The sequence below is a fragment of the Vigna radiata genome, chromosome 5 (genome assembly GCF_000741045.1).
Source record: "Vigna radiata var. radiata cultivar VC1973A chromosome 5, Vradiata_ver6, whole genome shotgun sequence".
In the NCBI taxonomy this organism is placed as follows: domain Eukaryota; kingdom Viridiplantae; phylum Streptophyta; class Magnoliopsida; order Fabales; family Fabaceae; genus Vigna; species Vigna radiata.
The window spans coordinates 3,108,930-3,130,724 of record NC_028355.1 but is presented as its reverse complement, the minus strand read 5'-3'; the positions used below and the strand labels follow the sequence as shown (position 1 = coordinate 3,130,724).

The following is a 21,795-nucleotide window of genomic DNA, read 5'->3' as shown; positions in this document are numbered from 1 at the left end:
TCTCGCCCCTCCCATTTTAAAGACCTTCCATATGTTATATATGCAAATAGAGGTATTGTTTCCTGGATCCTTGATGATGGTACAACTGATCATATTGCTTCCTCTCTTAGCCATTTACATTCTTATAAAAAGATCAACCGTGTCACCATCAATTTACCTTATGGCATAACAAAAAAGAGTCACCCATAAAGGAATTGTTCAAATTTGTGATAAAATCTTTCTAAAAGATGTTCTCTTCGTTCTAGATTTCTGCTACAATATCGTCTCTATATCTAAATTGGTTGTACATAATAACGTTTGGTTACTTATAGTAACACAACTTTTTTTGTTTAGGATTTAATAACAAACAACAAGATTGGTTTAGTTGATTCACACGTAAGCTTATACATTTTTCATGGCCCCAATAGCACATATCACCTCTCTGTCAATTCTGCCAACAAACTTCACTCACACAAGATTGACAGTAACAATCTCTGATACAATTGTTTAGGCCACATGTCTGATAGAAGATCAAATATCTTGAAGCCAAAATATCCTTACATTGACTCTAGAAAAAATACTTGCAATGCTTGTCATATTGCTAAAAAGGAAATATTACCTTTTTCTTATAGTCATTCTTGTGCTACAAATGCTTTTGATACATATTGATATTTGGGAACCATGTTCCACTACTTATATGCATTCTCATAAATATTTCTTAACCATTGTTGATAGTCATACTGGTTACACTTGGGTGCATTTAATGAAAAATAAATCTAAAACCCATTAACACATCTTTCATTTCATTTCTCATGTCAAGATCAATTTAAAACCAACATCAAGATCATTAGGTCTAATAATGACATTGAGTTTGCTATGCATGATTACTTTAATTATGAAGGAATAATTCATCAAACTTCTTGCAATGAAACACTTCAACAAAGTGACATAGTTGAAAAGAAATATCAGCATCTCTCAAATGTTACTAGAGCTTTGCTTTTTAACTCTAAAACTTATGTTCAATTATGGACTTATGCTCTTTATTACTCTTCTTATCAATATTATACCTACACCTTTTCTCAATAATAATTCTCCATATAAAAATCTATATGACACAAATTTTGATATTAATAAACTCAAATGCATTTGCTATGTTAGCACTTTTTTTTCAAGCAAATCAAAAGAAACTTGATCCTTGTGTTAAGTCTAATATCTTCCTTGGCTTGTATCATATTACCAAAGGTTATATCACTTATGGTCTTGAAAATCTTGATATCAAAATAACTAGAAACCTTGTCTTTTATGATAATGATTTTCCTAACATAACCTATGTTGTAACTAACGATCTACATTTATCTTTGCCTCTTCATGATAGTCAACCCTTTTATGATATTAATCAATCTCATGATGCAAATTTTAACCATTTATTTGTTATTAATGATGAGGAACATACAGAGAATAAACTTTCTTCCCCTAGACGATCCACTAGAATAAGACACCTCTTACATATCTAAAGGATTTTCAAATATCTTCCTATAATACTAGCAATACAAAGTATCCCAGTGACTATGTTTTAACATTTGATATATTATCTCTTGCATACAGAACTTTTGTTTCTTCTATAGACAATGATGTTAGTCCAAAAAACTACAAGGAAGCTTTCCAACATGCACATTGATAGTCTACTATGGAAGAAGAGATTGTTGCTCTTAAGCAGAATCACACATGGACCATAACTACTCTCCCCCCAACAAAAAGGCCATAGGGTGCAAATGGGTCTACAAAACCAAACATAAGGTTGATGACATAGTTGACAAATTCAAGGCTTGTCTAGTAGCCAAGGGTTACACTCAATTAGAGGGCATTAACTACTTTAACACCTTCTCCCTTATGGTTAAACTCACTAGTATGCACCTAATCTTGTCTTTGGTCTCTACAAAGAATCGACATCTAAGGCAGTTAAATGTAAACAATGTCTTATTTACATGGCGATTTGCATGGCGATTTGCATGGCAAATTGTACATGCAATTGCCACCAGGAGTCATTGCACCAGGTAAAAATCAAGCTTGTCTCTTTCACAAATAACTCTATGGCTTGAAACAAGCCAACCGTTAATGGTATGACAAATTATCCATCTTTCTTTTCTCTCATGACTTTACAATCAGATGATAATTATTTATTCACTAAACACAATGGTGACCACGTTACTATCATGCTAGTTTACATTGATGACATAATCCTAACGAGTAATAACATACATGATATTGATGACATCATTAACATGCTTAATGATTACAATTCAAAATTAAAAATCTAGGTAACTTGTCTTACTTTTTGGGTTTCGAGGTAGCACACAGTCTTGAAGGTACCCATTTTCCTAGTGCAAGTATGTTTTGGACTTCCTCAATGAAACATGAATGTTTGATGTCGCTCCTGTCAGCACCGTAATGAATTTCTCCACCAAAGTTTCTTTTGAAGGTGACCCTTTTAACGACCATGTTTTTTCGAAGATTGATAGGAAGATTCATCAAATTCACTAACACATATCCTAACATCACGTATGTCATTCATTGCTTAAGTCAATATGTTCCTCTGTGATCAAAATCCATCATCAAGATGCTTTCAGAATTCTATTTACATTAAACAAACTCTTAGTCAAGGTATTTTGCTAAAGGTCACCAGTACCATCACTTTAAAGGCTTATAGTGATTCTGATTGGATTGGTTGTCCTGACTCTCGCAAACCCACCACTGGCTACATAGTTTATGGGTGACTCACCATTCTCATAGAAATTGAAAAAGCATATCATTGTTTCGTGTAACTCCTCCAAAGCCGAGTATCGCACTCTTGCTCAAACTATTCGTAAAATTCAATGGCTCGGTAATCTCATGTATGATCTTCATTTTCCCTTTTCACAATCTGCTATCATCTTCTGCGACAACCTCTCTGCAATCAAAATTCATCAACCAAGTCTTTCACGAATGAACAAAGTATCAATGACATGCTTGGCACCATCAACATTTATGCCAAGCTTGAGGAAAGCTTTCTGAACACAAAAAATTCTGGTTCATAACCGTTTTTTGTTTTTCCATTTTCTGTTTCCAGTTCCCTTCTCTTCTCTGTATCTATAACACAATATACAACACAAAAAGAGATTCTTAAGTTTCTTCTCTCTGCTTTCCTTTTTCCTGGATCCATAGGTGCGTGGATCACAGTTTAGTTTCCACCATGAATATGTTCATTCACATGCAGCTCCACACATGATTGCAGCACACAGTTTTTTTTTTTTTCCAGTATAGCTCTTCTATGACAAGTAAAAGAGTTTTGAGGATTCAAAATTCAGAATGCATTTTTCTGCTCAAAGGGTTTTTTTCTACTTATTCGGTTAACATCGGGTTGAACGTAAGGTATTGTTCAAAGTCAGTAGCTTGAGTTCTTCTTCTTTTAGATTTTTGTTCAACCAAACTCTGTTTTCGTCTCTACAGGTCTCCTTCATGAAAGGGTCTTCTTCTGCTTCTTATTCGCTGAACATCAGCTTTTAGGTATTCTTTAACTCAACTTGAGTTTGTTTTTTTAAGGTCTCTTCGTTTTCGCTGTTCAGAAGGTTTAATTTTTATTATTTCCGTATTTTTTTTTAAGTTTGATTTTGATAATTTTTCATGATTTTTTTTTACGTTGTTCTAAAATATGAGATTAAAGACCTTTGGGCTGTGTGAAAATTGGGAATCTCTCCCAAAGGTCCTTCCCGGATTTTTGTCAAAGCTGCCGCTGTCGTTGCCCCTATGTTATCTGATTTCTATTCTTCCATCTTTTGCTATAATCATCTATCTGTATTGCGACATTCATTATGACAGAGATAAAAAAGTCAGCTATGCGTTAAATACATTTTCGATCGTGTCTCATTATTCGTGGTTTAGGCTTCAAATGTTGAATAGATGTTTTTTGTTTCGCATTTTGGTTCTTACGTTCATGTTAATGCTTTTAATATGTAATTGATATGATTTTGTGCCTGAATCATCTGAATAAAACGAAGATAGATTTTGTGGCAACATAATATTATAAACACAATATGAAAAAAATTGTATCCAAGTATATCAAAATACAAAATGCATGAATATGACATTTGAATGTGTAATTTGATTAGGTTTCATTGGCTACCCCTGCAAGCTCTGAACTTTTGAATGTCTTCTGTGTTGGATTTTGATGCAGGCCTTTCATATTTTCCTCTTAATTAAACTTTCTATACCGTGATCCTGAACCTTCTATATATTTATGTGACTACTGCTTTGTTTAGTAGAACTTTATTACAATGCACTCACTGTATTTTTGAGACTTTAGTACTTCTGCAGCCGCTGAAGACGGTGAAAATGGAGACAGTAAAATGCATAAATTTCCTAAAAAAGAAATACCAAACAACATATTCTTCTCATTATGCAACAAAGAGGATGGAGAAAGACAATGAGGGAAGAAAAGAGCAAAGCTAATCAAGATCAAAAATCCTTTTGCGTGGTCATTTTTAAACTTTTGATTTCAGGGTTACTAATGAGATCTAAGGCTTGGTATGGGAACTAGGATTGAAGGCAAAAGTGGAGGCAAACAAGCCTTAAGTGAGAAAGAACTTGGTCCCACTTATTGGTAATGAGGAAAGAACTGCAATAACTGATTGATTTTGACTTATTTATAGATCATATGATAGTGAAACTAAAAAAAAAAGTAATCTTGCACTCTTAGAATTCTATTACAAGTTCTTTGGAATATCAACTGGGTATTAAAGAGGAGATTTTCACCTTCTATTAGCCAGATGATAATTATCAACAGCAGGGGTGAGCAAAAATCAAGTAATTTTCTGCTTCTGCAAATATCCCAGGACATACATAAGGAGGAAAGATTATTATAAAAGGTATGGTCGAATAAACTTCTATATAAATAATCTAGATGAAGGAAAAAACAAAAGAATTAAAATAAGATTTTTCTTAAGTTAAATCATCTTGTGCATAAATTAATTTGTAAAACTTTTCTCATATTAGTTTCACTAATACGATTTTTAGCTTATTATAGACTAGTTTTAGTTCTTAGAAAAACTTATTTCATTTTCTTTTTCTTATTTTCTTCTCCTAAAAAAGTATTTATAGAGAAGTTCATCTAAACAAGTAAACAAGTCTAATGTTCAAAAAAACAACAAAGACATAAATTGCTGTTTGAAGTACCTGGATTCTAGTATAGTGTTACAGAAAAAGGAGTGAAGATTTACTTGGTACAAGAGAGGCCTATTGTGGGTTTGTAGCTGTCAACAACACAGGCCACTATTGTTCTAAGTAATTGAAGCAAGAAGAATGCAGGACAGCCAATCACAAAACAGAGGGTCACACACATCATATCAACAAGACGAAGAGCAAGATCATCCCACAACAACTAAAAAAGAAAAGTATAGATAAAGCTCACACACACAACACAATCAGCCAATCCATAATGGAATCGCTACTTCCATTTTCAATGTCAAGTTTTGTTCTCCTAGAATTGTCTGCAATCCCTAATCTAACAGACTCTAATAGTAATAATGAAGAAAACATCCAAACACTAAGTAGAGTGTTTAAATGTATAAGAACGAGGCAGTTCACCTAACACGATTGCCCTTAAACAAACATGCTTCAATCCAGAATTAACACAATTAACACTAACCGCGATCCGAACAACACGCACAAATCACATTCAGAGAGCACGTCAAACAAACAAGAAAACTCAGCTGTGACACAATAATTTTACTCCAAAAAGTACATTTCATATAAATAACACCAAATCAGATCCAATTACCATATCCATGTAATTCCATCAACCCTAGAAAGCGCGAAAACGAAACCTCATCAAAAGTGAAACTACAAATGACTTAAAGCGCACGAGTTCATCTGAGATAGGCGGGGATCTTAATGCGGATGAAGAGCATGCTCATAACGTAGGCAAGGACGACGGAGGAGACGCCGGCGGAGGCGTAGGAGACCTTGACGGACTTCGGGCGGTTGCGATCAAGCGCGAGATCAAGGAGAATGATGCCGATGCCGCCGAGCACGAACATGAAGCCAGAGGAGAGGCCTTCAATGATGTACTGCCCGTTGACGCGGCCGGACATGAAGACGACGGGGCGCACAGAGCCGGTGTAGGGGTCCTGCGTGGAGCCGATGCCGGGAGGTTCCACAATGATGTCGTAAACGATGCCGGAGACGACCATGAAATAGGTGAGGAGGAGGAGGGCGAAGACGGCGTTGGGGGAGGGGAGGGTCAGGGAGGGGAGTTTGAGGCGGAGCCGCGGGGGGCGGAGGAAGCTGAATGGCAGAACCCGGAGGAGGTGGAAGATCGGATCCAGCGACGCGGCGGAGGAAGCGCCACCGGAGGCGGAGGAGGAGGGAGGCTGGGCCGCGGGCTCCGATTTGGCTCGCATTTTCCGGGTCGGGGTTTCTCGAGAGAAGAGCAGTGAGTTGGTTTTGTTATGTGTGAAAATGTAATGAAAGGGTGAGTGAGTCACTCGGTGTGTCTGATTGGTTGGTTAGTTTCAAAATTAGAGTTGCAAGAAGAGAAAACAATATTTTACAAGTTTACTTCGATTTTTCCTATTCATTTATTTCTTATTTATAAAATATACAAATAAATCACTAATTTAGTTTTCTCAAAATTAAGAAATATTAGAATATTTTATAAGTATCAAAATTATCGTTTAATTTTCTTAATTTTAAATTCTAATTAAATTCATATTTGACTTATTCCAATTAAATCAAACCAGTACACACAACCTAAAAATATTGTATAGGCACTTGCTTCAATTTGACCAGCACACCAAACATTTGATAACATGATCAAACAACTGCATTACCTATTTCAGTCGGAGCTAATTTTTTACTTTCCAATTCAATTTCAATCCAACCTCAGAATTGTTGAACAAATTAACATTACATGAATCTAGAAGCTGATTCCACGAAAACAAGCATAGTTAATTATTTGATTACTTCAACAAACATCTATGATATTGTTCTTTTTCAGTCAAATGAATTGATGCTCTACTAGAGTTTTTCCAAATAATCTACCATTAAACAAACATTTCAATAACCCTTGAGATTACAGAGATTTTTCGATTATATCCTTTTTTTTTCGAATGAAGTACTTTTGACTATTACTCTTAAGGTTCTTATTACAAAAGCATGTATGTAAGTATAGAAGAATCAATTTTTACATCCGAACTCTAAAACGCAAACCTTACCTTGAATGTCAAATGCTTAACGATGTCAGTCTCTACAAATTGTAACCCCTACGAACTTAACAACCTCACTTCATCGCAACACCGTCATCAAGCCAACCTCCACGAGTCATCACTCTTGCTGCAAACGTTGTGATTCCTAGCCACACAAATCGCAAAGCAGCAACCACCAACGAACCCACCTCAGCGTCAGCAACACGACAACGACTTAGGGCGACCAACTTCACACTCCCAGAATCAAAGGAATTTCTGAGAGATGGCAGGCGAGGGAAAGGGAGAGAGGGATTTTTCAAACTGGAGAATTTGGGGGAAGGAAACCCAAATTTCTAATATAAAACATCGCGAACATTACCAACGACTAAGAGTCGTCGACAAATTATGTCACCAACACGTTACCGACGAACATAAATCATCAATAAATGAACAATCCTATTCGTCGGTAATGCATAATTATCGACAGATTATAAGTCATCGATAAATGTCCCTCGGTAATATTGCTTTTTCTTTTAGTGATCAATACAAGTAATAAATTAAAATATATCACTAAAGGATTTTACTTTCAACAAACCACAAACATTTACATGCATCAATTCGAGTAATTAATTTTTTTTAGAAGGAAATGATCGATATTTGGAATTTTTTTTCTAATAATGCAATGAAAACGTTTATCCAACTTTGCATTTTTCAATTATGAAAGCATATAATATTTTGGTAAATAGTTAAACTTTTTTTCACTTATATGACCAAGTTTTCGGTGAAAAAGATGTTTTCATATTCATAACATTCTCAATGTCTTTTGTTATTAAATATTTTCTCTAATATAACCTACAAATTTGCTCCCATTTGGTGAGTTTTCTCTTTCCAAAACCAAAATGATCATTTTAACCATTATATATCATAAAGCACTTGCACAAAAATCAAATTAAAATGAACATTTGAAAAATGTTTAACTCCTCGTTTAGCAACAACTTAGTTTACATGTTTGTTTGTTAACAAACATCATGAAAATCAATAACCTTAGACCAATCATTTCTCATATTCAAAACTCCAAAATTAATCAAAGTGTAAAGTGTGAAGAACTCTTTAGCTATCATAAAATGTATCACCACTATTAAATATTCACATGCTCTTATAAAATAAAAGACTAATTGAATCTTGATCACGTAAAATAACAAGATCATCAAAAGTAATAATGGTCACATGGGTACCATCATCATCTTCTTTGTCTTGTTACTTGCCTAGCTTTGTTATGAGTTTTTTTATAAAAGAAGTCTCTTTTTTATGTCTTTTTTTTACAACATTGGCACTCTACATTCATATATCAAGACTGAGAATTGTTTATACTTTTGTCTCTATCAACCTTAAGTTCTCTCTTTAACTTCTTCTATTTTTAATAACAAACATTTATGATTCAGATAAGTTGCATTGTATCTTCCTTTTCATTTTCTCATCGAGAACACCTTTTTATTTAAAAAAAAAATCACCATTAAAGAAAACACTGATCATAAGAGTGTGAAGCATCTCTCAAAATTCAAGTAAAAAACAATATAAATAGTCTTAATACATCATCATCATCATCATCAAATTTAGTACCTACAATTAACAATTGGTTAAAATGTCATTGAAAATTTTTTGCTCCAAATTGAGAATTCTCTTATTGTACTTCTATTTTTTACAAAATTTTCTTTAAATACAAATATTTGCTGTCTCATTTAGAACCATTTAGGGATTCTAATTTATCCTACACTATTATTATTTATGCCTCATGGATAGTAAGAATTTGTATATTATCATAAAAAAAATGTTTAATAAAACCACATTTTTTGTTGATTTTCAAAATCACATTCTTCATCCTACATGAAATTTAGGTTTTATAAACCAAATATAAAAAAATGCACATTATTCACAAATACATAATCCTTCATTTAATTCCGCAAATAAAAAGTTGCTCCATTCAAAGAAATTATTTTATATTTATCTCCATCGTTCAATGATAAAAAAAAATTCTTTAACAAAAGAGCTTTTATGTCACTCTAATAAAAAATATACTAAATAACAACTTAATTATATCAATAGAGTTATACATAGCATAATAAAATTGTCCCAACTTACAGGAATCTATGGAAAATATCAATAAAAATAAAGTACTAAAAGAAAACAAATAAAATAAGAAACAAATAAATATTTTTCACATAGAAAAACCATTAGATCAAATAAAGAAATGTAATACGATAATAAAGGATACAAAAGAATGTGCAACAAGTACATAAACAATACATACAATTATACAAAATAAAACAAACCAAATAAGAATGCTTACACATAAGAAAGAAAATGAAAAATCTTAAAGTAAAATAGTTACTCTGAGGTAAGTTTCTTCCTCCTCTTAATTACTGAAAAAGAAGAGCAATCCCTTACAATCACCTTGGGAATATCAACTTCACTTGACAATAAGCAAATTCTTAGTCAAAATTCGAAAAATAATATAGTAGCTTTTCTTCCTTCTTTCTTTCTTTGCTACCAATGCTGAGCCTATTTAATGTATAATTCTAATGTAAACCGCATAGATAATTGCTAAAAGTTTTACATACTTTTAACCAATTCTCTACATAAGATAGAAGCCATATAAATAACTAATATAATTTAGATATATAACTTTATATTTTAGTATAACAAGTATTGATATATTTTACATTTTGTACAATAAAAAAACTATTATATTAGTACAACAAAATTAATTCTATTAATTTTATTTAATTTTTGTTAATAATTAAGCTAATTGAACAGATATTTGACCTTTTGTAATAATCACAAGTATTTATTAAACAATGTTAATGTTATTATGCAACTATTCTTGAAAATAACCTTTTATTCTTTGTAAATTTAAAAGTTTTAATAGTTCATTTATAGATGATTGCATATTAACTCTTCTTTTATTGTAAATCATAAACACACGTTATGAGTTCAATTATCTTGAATTCAAAAAAAAAAAAATAGTAGATTTAAAATTTCTGTATTGAAATTGTATTTTTTTTATTATATTACCTGTATTATTTATATTACATTTTATTATTCTAATTTTTTTCTGTAGAAAAACACTCGTAAAATATATTTTAGATAAAACCATACATGCTTTGTTTATATTCAGACCGGGGAACTTCGCTTTCTGCCGACACAGAGAAATTTTGGCCCAGCACTGAAAAAGGAGCAACAACTTTTTATAGAGCCAATAAATGTGGTCCAATATATATTATTATTATTAGTTTCTATTATTATTAGATGTAGTAAATAATTAACTAACTTCTAAACTTTTCATTTTATTTTATTTTATTTTATGTAAGGAAAATTAATCATCTCATCCCTGTTTTTATTTTTGTTTTAAATTATCAATCTTCTCATTATATCCAAGTTAACTGTTTTTAAGTTTAAAAAATGTGGTTTGGAAAAATACCTAACAAAATAATACGTGTCTTTTTAATTTTATATGTATAATTGGTTTTAAAATCCGCATGAAAAGGCTATTTTTTTTTATAAGGATAAGTATTTTTTTTATGAGGGAGAATTCTATTAAATCTGAATTTAATTATTATAACCACTAAAAACTTTAAATATCAAAATTCAATAAAAGTTAATTAATTTCACCATATTTGGACTTTGGTGCCATTTTTTTAGTATTTCTTTTACATAAGGTACCAGTCTAGTTTAAAATAAATAAAAAAAAAACCTATAATTTTTTATAAACTGATAAACTATTGACAGACAGTATTGAGTAATAAGACTATTGAAAATGACATTATTCATTCTTTGTATATTTAACAACATAACTAATTAAACTATAATTAAAAATAAATTTCGCCTCAAATAGCTCACATATTAAATCAAACAAATAACAATGTGCAATTATCGTGTCTACTTAAATGAGTGCTAACAAAGCTAATTTTGAGTGGATTTCAAAATAATATAGTTTATATATCTATATTTTTTATGAAAAATTTGAACAATAAATCTTAAAATAATTTTTTGATCCAGTACAAAAACCATCTAAAATTACATCTAGGGTGTAATCAGAAAATTCTATAGATTTCTATTTGAGAATTAATACTGATATTTCCAGTTGAAACTTTGTAACAGCAGATCATGGTGAATTTTAATTTTAATTCAGAATCTAATTTTGACGGTGAAACCAGACAGACATATGCTAAAATTTACCTGGTACCCGGTATTTGAAGTAATTATATGCAACACCCGCAATGATGAATGTGAGTTCCGACAGCTGCCATTTTCCGCTGTCATCGGTCTTAATGCCACGTGTCATTGTTATTTTCTCTGCTGTTTTTGTTTTGTCTTGTTCCTTTTTTTCTCCGTCTACGCTTCTGCATATTCGAATTCAACCAAACACGGCGCAAGAAACAGTTTAGCTTGCGAACACACTCACTCACTCACTCCACACTTTGCTCTCACTTACGCATTCCTTAATTTACTTATTTATTCTCAGCTTCCTGGGACTTCTTCTCTAGGGTTTGGTCTCAGCAATCTGCCCTTTGCAATTGTAAAATGTTTAGCTTCTTCATCAGGAAAGGCGTCAGAAAGATCCTTAAGCGCAAAGACAGCGATGCTGGCGAAAAAGGTTCTCTTTTTATCTTTTTCTTTCATCAAATTTCTTGACTTTATGACTGTTTCTAGCTTTCACATTCTTGCCCATCTGTGTTTGGGGAGCATTTTGAACCATATTTGTCAACTGAGGCTTGGTTAGATGGTACACTATTAACTGTGTTTCTGTGCTTTGGTAATGATCAGTGAAGGTCACTGTGCATAATGAAGATTCAACATTGTTGCCTTCTGTGTGGATTGATGATGATATACTTTGTGTTGCCTGTGCTCTCAAGTTGATAGTTTTACTTTGGATGTTACACTTTTGTGCCTTTCTATGCCATTAAATTGACTTTGGTTTGTTTGCATAAACTTCTTCGTAGACACTCATAAGAGGAAAAACATTATTCATAAGATAAGATTAGATTATGCATAAGCTAATCTATAAAAAATCTTTTGTATAAACTTCTCTAAAAGCTGATTTAACTTTTAGCCAACTAATTTTAGTTTATGAAAACAGTTTTTTTAGTTTTCTCTTTTTCTGCTACTTTTTGGATAGGTTCAATTCTTTTTTTGGTGAAGAGGCATATAGGTGGGACTTCTTTTGGATCTTTGGGTTTCGGGCTTATGTTTTAATCGTTCTCTGCGTATAGATTTCTGTCAATGCCTGCAAACCTCAACAATTTAACTTTTGAGTGATACGCCACCATATGCGAAACCTACTCTGGTTAAGGCATGCTTTCATGAGAGGCTTAATCTTGACCATTCATTTATGGTGTATGGTCCAGGTTAGTTCCTTTGAAAGCATGTTTTCACTTCAGAATCTTCATAAACTTGTATGAAGAGATAGTGTATACTTTTTTAAGTTTTTGTGCTGTGTATTTTCCTTTACTATGCTGCTTATGAGGGAGATATTTCTGTGCCTGTTGTTTGCTAAACAAAATTTAATTCTAGAGTAGAATCTAGTCCATTTGCCTCATTGTAATCCCATCAAGGACTTATAGTAGGTGTAGAAATTGAGTTCACATTTGAAATGTAAAATATGAACTTGTGTCTGTGTGGCCTTACAAGTGATTATGGAAAGTAAGAAGAGTTAATCTTGGCCACACAACCATACACAAATAGTTCAGATTGGTTTTACTTGAAACAATTCTAGACAATCAATTGTTAATGCTGGCCCTGCCTTTGTGTTCACACTCAACATTCAATTCAAAGTTAAATCATCCTATAATTGCAGGAAGAGCTTTGGAAGATGTGAGAGCTTCTCTTTTTAATCAATTCCGTTCCTCCGAAGGTGCAAAGCGTCAACAGCAACGCATATGTGGTCCAGCTGTTGCACTTTCCTTCAATTTTCTGGTTGCAGTTGGTATTATTTTCATGAACAAAATGGTTTGTTTACTTATTTTCCCCCTTTATATGGTTTAAGCTGTTCACTTTTGAAATTTCAATGTATCAAGGTTTTTATTTGCTGACTTTCTTGGGTTTTTGTTGTTTTGTTTTAGGTGCTTCAAACTGTTAAATTCAAATTTCCTATACTTCTTACACTAATTCACTATGTAGTGAGCTGGTTCTTCATGGCATTACTAAAAGCATTTTCTCTCCTTCCGGCTTCTCCTTCCTCAAAATCAACTCCATTGTCTACTTTATTTACTCTTGGATTTGTTATGTCTCTGTCCACGGGCTTTGCTAACGTCAGCTTGAAGTACAATAGGTAACCAACTATTCATATTTCTATTTAAAGTAAATTTTTATACTTTTGTTAATTTAATTTCTATATCTTCAGCATTGGTTTCTATCAGATGGCAAAGATTGCAGTGACACCATCAATAGTTTTTGCAGAATTTGTATTATATAGGAAGAAAGTTTCTTTCCCAAAGGTATGTGCACTCACTTTGGTTTTGCATTTATTTTTCGTAAGGAAAAAAATGAGCAGGAATATATGGGTCTAGCAGGAATACCAAATACGAGCTTTTATGTAAAACAAATGGAAGAAATATAGACTAGTTTTGTACCAATAACTTTTTCGATAAAAACATGCATCAAGTTCCTGATGCGATCATTCTACATGAGGCAAAGTGTGAGACCTATTTATAAGACATGATATTATATATGTGTATCCGAAATCCTATGTAAGAAACTTATGTCATATGATAATTCTTTTTATTTATTAGATTGCATTATACTCCCTCCTGTCTTTTATATAAAAAGAAGCTAATTCATCAACCAATAGAAGTGGTTAAATTAGTTAGTTTTAGTTAATACCTGAAGTTTAACCAAAAATACCCATAGAAAGTACTTAGTTGTAATATTTAGTGACAATACGCAAAATTCAAGGGATAATTTCTTTCTACCAATTAGTGACTTGTATTGTTAATAAGTCAATATTTGCATCCACTTCCATGGAGAATGTGTGCATTTCATCATTAGATTTCACAATAAATTATGGATATACATCTTAAAAGGGATAGATAGTTCATACAACTAGGTAAAAATTATGCTCATTTGTTTCTTATGTAAAAGGCTGAAGGGAGTTGTTTTTGGAAACCTTATCATTATTCCATCTAAGAGCTTTGCTTGATTTAGTTCGCCTAAACTTTCTTGCTACTAATGATATGTGTAATCCATATTCTGGAGCAAAGTTTCACCTTGTTTTCCTCTGGGAACTTTTTGTGATATTTTAGGTTTAAATGCTTACCAGAAAATTTGAAACATTTCAGGCATTAGCATTATCGGTGGTCTCTATTGGTGTTGCTGTGGCAACTGTGACTGATCTTCAGTTCCATGTATTTGGTGCTTGTGTAGCATTGGCATGGATTGTTCCAAGTGCTGTAAACAAAATCTTGTGGTCTAGGCTGCAGCAGCAAGAGAACTGGACTGCTTTGTCGTGAGTAATTACATTTATAATTTTTATCTTCATCTCCCTTCTTAATTCTTAGTTTCAATTTGTGAGATAATTTCTTTCTATCCTGTCTAATTTTTGGATTGATCAAACAGGCTAATGTGGAAAACCACACCCATTACTTTGATTTTCCTGGCTGCTATGTTACCCTGCTTAGACCCACCTGGTGTTCTTTCCTTTGACTGGAACTTCAGCAATAGTTTGGTAATTTTTGCATCAGCTATCCTTGGATTCTTACTTCAGTGGTCTGGTGCTTTAGCACTTGGGTACGTAAGATTTATAGTCGTTGAATAATTTTGTTTAGAAAGATATTTCAATTTCTTATAGAGAACATAGAATATTTTCTGTTAAATTTTATAGGGCACTTGATTATTTTACTGGCTAACGTTTGCACTAAGAATGAACTGTCACAACTTTTTTTTTTTTAAATTGTGACAATACTAGGATGGATTCTTTACTATAAATTTCGATATAGCAAATGTAATCTATTCATTCACACTTGCATTTCAGTGCTATGTTTTGGATGATATTTCTTTGTAACTAACATTCAGAACATTATTGTCGTCTTGCTTTTGTTTGGCTGAATGCACTATGGTCTAGAATCCAGACTCTCAGCTGAGTTTTTAGTGTTGTCTCTCTGCGGGGCCTTTAAAATACACTGATGTTGGTATATTAAAAAAGTTTTTAGTATATCTGAAAACATCAAAATCAGTGTCCATGAATGTATTTTGAAGGCTTAGAAGAAGGACAACACAAAAGCTCAACAAAGAATCCAAATTTCTGTGATTCCTGTGGTCTACCAATCTTCTAAAGGGTTGGCCTTTTCATATATTTTCTCTCTAACCCCTGAATTTGCAGGGCTACATCCGCCATCTCCCACGTTGTCCTTGGACAATTCAAGACCTGTGTCCTCCTTCTAGGAAACTATTATCTCTTTGGATCCAATCCTGGCAAAATCAGTATCTGTGGCGCTTTCATGGCTATTGCCGGTATGTCTATTTACACTTATCTTAATATTAGGCAACAATCAAACAAGCCATCACCTCGACAGGCTTCCATTTTACCAAAATCTAAACTCAGCAAAGAAAATGGCAGCACCCATGATGGACATTATGGTGCAGAATCTGTCTAACTCCACATTAAATGCAGTTGTATGGCACATTAAGCAAACATTTTGGTTCTTTTTATTGTTTCTAGATTCTGATCTAACCATCTTGGATGCCCATAGTGATGTGTAAGCTACAATACATGATCAATAGAGGTACTTAGATACATGGGTCTCCCTATTCCAGTTGCCAGCAACTGCTCTTAAGAGACTTGGAACACCAACTGTACATAATGATTTGGTGGATTCCTCGCTAGAACTGTTTTTTCCTTAGCCTTTTATAGGAGTTCAAGCTGCATGTTGTTGTAGCCTAGAACAAAAACTGGTATTGCTCATTTTTGGCATTCACTATTTTGCTGTATTCGTCTTTGTATGATACGAATCAACTTATCTATTACACTTCAAGTATTTGAAGGCAAGAATCAACTTTTCATACAAAATATGTTTTTATGCATTCTGTTTCGCTTACAAAAGTGGATTTTGACAAATTATACATTGGTGTCACAAACAAAGTACAATAAGGAATATCAAGAATTTAGCTCCACGAAGACGTGTATCTCCTCTTCAATGTCAAATCATGACAAAGAAAATACAATATATAAATTTTAAAATAAAAATTAAATAAACCAAAGGTGTTTAAATTTAACCCTACTTCAATCCTAATGTAAACGAAAAATTAAATTTAACAATACTACAATCTGCATTAATTAGATATGCAGCATAATGCTTCTCTTCAAAGCATAGTTATTTTTCTAAGAAAAGTTTTAGAGTCCAAGAATCACGTAGTATACTATTGTTACTGGGAAAGCAACCACCATTCCAAAGATAACCCTGCAAAATTTTTGAAATTCATTTAGAATTTATATAGATGCTTTTGACCCCTCCATGAAATACTGTATTCTTATAATAAAAATAATTCACACACTTACGCTGTGCTGAGTATGTCTGCATGAAGATTATATTCTTTGGCAAATATAAAGGGAACAATACCCTCTGGAAGAGAAGCCTACAAAATTAATTACACAATGGTGTCACAAATANTAGATACATATAAAGATAATCATTAAATGTTATTAATTAAATTTGAAGAATTGAAAAGTGAGTTTTGTTTCACCTGGATCACTGCAACTNTTAGAAGAACTCCATTGATATCCATGGCTTTGGAGGTTGCAAGAATCACCATTGGACCAACCAAGAACTTAACTAACATTGAAATCATAGCTCGGGTTTTCCCACAAGTAATGATTTTCGGTTGTAATCCCATGAACAGACCTGTTTAATTAAGAAAAGTAATGATCGCCATACACACCCATTACAACTTACAATATATGTATCAGCAAAAAATAAGAAAAATAGAGATTGAATTTACTATGCACACTTCTTCAATTATTTTGCTAACCATTAATTTTTTCTACTACATTTTTAAGAATCCTCAAAGATCTAAAAAAAAAACCCGTGTTATAATTTATTCATAAAATTCAATTCAGAGATTTCGATTAAAAATTGAAGTGTGAATCTAAGTCTCACGTTGAATAAAAATAAAAAAAATAGATATAAGATTGAAAATATATTAATCCATTGTCTTAATATTTTAACTAAAATTTTGTGTCAATTTTTGATTTTATTTCGATAATTTTATAGGAAAAGTCTTTACTAAGAATTAAGACACTTGTAATATATATATTTATATTATTTGCTAATAAAAGAAAAAAATTTCTAAGACCAATAATGTGTAATGTTAGCTTAAAACTAATGAAGTAATGATATCGGACAGATATATATAAACCACACCACAATTAATAGTTTGGACCTAAAAGTTGTTTAGGGTTTAATTAAGTTGAAGTGATACATACCTAAACTGAACATGGCCATTCCCAACCCAGCATTAGATATTATGTCTATGGAACCTTTTATTATAGATGGCATCTTCATGTTCCACCTGATCACAAGTAATACATTTTTCATTATAGATTATTGAATGATAATAGTATATATGGGTGTGGTTTTCCATACATGAATGTAGAAAGAGACATTTGAAAGCAATTAAAGAGATAGACGAAATACCTAAAAAATATAAGAGACCAAACAAGACCCAAAACACTTGCATAGGTATTAGGGTTTCTTATGAGATTCCTCCAAACCATGGTGAGAATAAGCTTTATCATGACACTGGCACGAGGCATTTCTTTCCTTCTGTTTGAATCTCCTTCACTGTTGCTGTTCATCTGATTCTTCAATACAGGATCTTCGACACCTTCATTTTCAACATCTGCAGGCACCACTACATTTACAAAATGTGTTTCTTTTAATGATACATTCTATTACATTACAATATTACGAATACCATTAAGCAAATTTGACATTACAGTACCAACACATCATCATGTGGTAATGTTATATATACTATTAGCAATTATAATATTATTTTCCCACAACCTCTTTCATTGTCTCTTCCAAATCCTTCCTATCTTATAACTCTTAAATGTTAAAAGAAATAATTAAATATAGAACTTCTCCCATCTTTCTTTTCAATTATTATCATTATAGTCAATCTTATAGTTCTGAAGAAAACAAAAGAAACACAGAATTTGTTTTTTAATAGTGCTGATCACCGGTTTAGAAAATTAAATCTTATTTTTAAATTAGAAACATAAATTTTAATTTCATTAATTTATCTTATTATAAATTTAATAATTACTTTATATATATATATATATATATATATATATATATATATATATATATATATATATTCATCTATCTTGAAATATTATTTAGAAATAAATTATTTTTTAAAATTTATAAATTAAAAGAAATCATGCATTTAAAGTATATATAAAAAATACGAGTCAATGAAAAATTATAGACTGATCAAACCCATCATATCCAGCACATATGGTTAAAGTTGGGGCTGATTTAAAATGAAAAAACAATTAAAATATTTCTTGAATTAATTATCCTATGTAAAAATGTCTTTAGTTATGATTATTTTTCTAAGTTTAAAATAAATAAAAAGTGAAATGTAATTATGTTCTACAAATTTTAAAGTCTAACTTTATCTAGTGTAAAGTATTTTAAGAACTTCACTTTTTGACTAATATCATACACAGTTAATAAAAGAAAAGATTAAGTAGTTATAGTATATATTAAGCAAGTGTTTGAGGGTTATTAGAAGTTGATGATATACATATGATATATATGATGTACGTTAGTTGAAAAGTATAAGACTATATGTATCTCATTTATGAAGGATTCACAGACAAAAGACAAAAGACAATATGTGAGTGCATAAATGTGATTATGGTGAGATAAAATTACCTTTGGATGGACCAGTTTCGCTTGCAAAATCAACACCGTTTGAAGATTCAATGGTCTCAAACTCGTAAGATCCAACTCTATTATTCGCAGCATGTCTCACATTAGGATCAGAAGTTGGTAAAGTTGGCATAAACATGTGCAAACCCTTGTTACTGTTTGTCTCCTTGTCCCCTGTTGGTTTCAGAAACGGATACGGAGAAACCAAACTATGACCAATGGTCTTGCTCCTTGAGAAACTCTTGTCATGAATTTTCGACATCCTCTCTCTTTTCAGACCATGTGGGTGCAAATCTGTGGCACTAAAATTTGATCTTCCCAGCTTTGGTTCTCTAGACGACTCCTCTAAATAGATCCTAATCCCAGTGAGGTTTGATGCAACGGACACAGAACGTGACATGCTCCTCACCACTACGTGAACATTCCCATCTTCTCCGGTTTCTACATTAGTTTCTAGCATCTCTCGACCACCCAGAGAACCAACATGTGAATCAACTCGAAAGGAGGATATAGAAGCTGCTGTATCAGGGAAATTCTCCATAATGAGTAGCTTAGCCGCTCTATATTCAAACATGAACAGCAAGAGAGTGTACCAAATCACACTCTGAAAAACCACAATTTGGATCATGAGGGTGCCTGTGAANTCTCCGTACATGGCTTTNAGAANAGGAANCCCCATGATGAGCGTGTTGGGGAGAGTGGAGAGTGAGAACAGTGTGATGGTCCAGTCAAGGCTACCCCATTTTGTGAAAGCGTTCCACAGAACAAGTGCAACCAAAATCACAACCTTTTGAAGAGAGTCCGCGGCTAAGAACCTGAANTTCATGGTGTAAGGGTNNTTGNTGGATATGAAANGAAAACAGAGNAAGGGCACNGCAAAAACANNCACAAAACGGTTTATGCCAGAGCACTGTTCTGGGGTGAAGATCTTCCACCAACGGACNGAGCCATATGCTAAGATCAAAGCCACGTAGAGGGGCACAATAGCTGCCACTACATCATACACGTCGCTACCTTTGATCATGGTTGAAGCGAAATAAGGGTAGACAACTATAGGATGAGAGAAAGGAAAAAAGTTGTTAATTTTTTGTTGTGTTTAATTTGAAAAGAAAGTGTATATTTATATATAACACCAACCAAAAGGAACTTGGGAAAAGGGTGGCAGATGAGTTCAAAATTCTGAACTCTTCTTCGATGCTAGTCTTCTCCTTACAAACGTGTCTTCCTAAAGCATTAATTAACGTAAAAAAAAGTGAGTATCATTAAGAAACAATAAAATACAACAAAAGAGAGTTAAAATTAAAGAACTTGGTATGTTATTTATGAACTTATGGAAGAAATATGCAGAAACGTTTGATATTAGGTTCTGTAATAAGCATTAGAGATATTCACGTGTTGGGTGGGTGAAATTGAATGTGGAAGGTGCTTAATTGAAAGCCATTAACATTCTTGAGACTCAACCTTGATCGAAAAGGTTATCAAATTCCACTTGTAGTGGTAATATGTTTTGCAGAATCAAATCATATTATATGGTTCTTCTGGTTGCAATCATCGTTTTGTATGTATTGTCCCTTTGACATGCATACACATTATGTGTTTACATATTCTAAATGTATACTGAAAACTCAAATGCATTGGTCACACAGCTGAAAACCTCATGTATCTTACTCAAATTAAAATAACTATTTTTTACTAATTAAAAGATGTCACATAAAAGAATTTATTTTTTACTAATTTCAATTAAAACATAACATTGTTTCTAGAAAATATTTTTTTTTTCGCACAAATTAAGAACAACTATAAATGTGCCCTTTATTTAAATAATTTTATTAAAAATAAATTAACTTTACCAATAAAAGCATTTTTTTATTACAGATATAAACATTAATGTTATTTGTCTAATATTTTATCGAAATTGAAAAGATTATTCAATTAATTTTTTAAAAGGTTAAAATCGCGTTCCAAATGACACTTGCATTGTGTCGCAATCGGTGTCACGATGAAACTGCAAAAATAATTTAATTTAAAAATATATAGTTGTCATCGTAGTTTATCGTAAAAATTTATAAAAAAAGGTTTTAAAATAATACATAGTCTACCAAATCGATTTTAAGTTTGGTAGCAACGGATCCAATTTTGAGTTCTAAAATCAGTTACAAGTAATCCTAAAATGTTTGTCCAAATTTGGTATCTTTAATTTTTAAGATTCTTATTTTTTCCAAATTATCTAATAAACAATTTTTATATTTTTATCGACAAGAAAATATTTATAAAAACATTTATTTACGCATTTCTATCTAGAACTGAAAATCTTTATGATAGAAAATTAAAAATCACATAATTCTTAATAAAAAAAATTTAAAATGACATCAAGAATTTAGCTCCACGAAGACATGTATCTCCTCTTCAATGTCAAATCATGATAAAGAAAATACAATTATATAAATTTTAAAATAAGAATTAAATAAACTAAAGGTGTTTAAATTCAACCCTACTTCAATCCTAATGTAAACGAAAAATTAAATTTAACACAACTACAATCTGCATTAATTAGATACGCAGCATAATATGCTTCTCTTCAAAGCATAGTTATTTTTCTAAGAAAAGTTTTAGAGTCCAAGAATCACGTAGTATACTATTGTTACTGGGAAAGCAACCACCAT

At 32.0% G+C, this 21,795-nt stretch overlaps 3 protein-coding genes across 3 annotated transcripts; 1 reads left to right on the top strand and 2 right to left on the bottom strand.

Moving 5' to 3' along the window:
- Nucleotides 1–5,666: 5,666 nt before the first annotated feature.
- On the bottom strand, nt 5,667–6,509 carry LOC106761227 (oligosaccharyltransferase complex subunit ostc). Its single transcript, XM_014644755.2, has one exon. It carries the CDS (start codon nt 6,411–6,413, stop codon nt 5,880–5,882), a length of 534 nt encoding a protein of 177 aa, XP_014500241.1. The 5' UTR covers nt 6,414–6,509; the 3' UTR covers nt 5,667–5,879.
- A 4,973-nt stretch (nt 6,510–11,482) lies between these two features.
- On the top strand, nt 11,483–16,214 carry LOC106761073 (nucleotide-sugar uncharacterized transporter 1). Its single transcript, XM_014644567.2, has 7 exons — nt 11,483–11,850; nt 13,051–13,202; nt 13,316–13,524; nt 13,597–13,690; nt 14,531–14,697; nt 14,808–14,978; nt 15,571–16,214. Exons 1-7 carry the CDS (start codon nt 11,778–11,780, stop codon nt 15,842–15,844), a joined length of 1,140 nt encoding a protein of 379 aa, XP_014500053.1. The 5' UTR covers nt 11,483–11,777; the 3' UTR covers nt 15,845–16,214.
- Nucleotides 16,215–16,310: 96 nt separating this feature from the next.
- On the bottom strand, nt 16,311–20,156 carry LOC106761294 (auxin efflux carrier component 2-like). The gene is made up of 6 exons (XM_014644830.2): nt 19,172–20,156; nt 17,882–18,086; nt 17,671–17,756; nt 16,932–17,089; nt 16,747–16,823; nt 16,311–16,648 (listed from the first exon to the last, which is right to left on the bottom strand). The coding sequence occupies exons 1-6, from the start codon at nt 20,154–20,156 to the stop codon at nt 16,582–16,584; spliced, it is 1,578 nt and encodes a 525-aa protein (XP_014500316.1). The 3' UTR covers nt 16,311–16,581.
- Between the last annotated feature and the right edge of the window lie 1,639 nt (nt 20,157–21,795).

Excerpts from the sequence above, each read along its gene's own strand:
- LOC106761227 (XM_014644755.2), bottom strand. The coding sequence starts at position 6,413 with ATGCGAGCCAAATCGGAGCCCGCGGCCCAGCCTCCCTCCTCCTCCGCC.
- LOC106761073 (XM_014644567.2), top strand. The coding sequence starts at position 11,778 with ATGTTTAGCTTCTTCATCAGGAAAGGCGTCAGAAAGATCCTTAAGCGC. Across the intron at positions 13,525-13,596 it reads GTCAGCTTGAAGTACAATAG|CATTGGTTTCTATCAGATGG; the intron begins GTAACCAACTAT and ends CTATATCTTCAG. Across the intron at positions 14,698-14,807 it reads GAGAACTGGACTGCTTTGTC|GCTAATGTGGAAAACCACAC; the intron begins GTGAGTAATTAC and ends TTGATCAAACAG.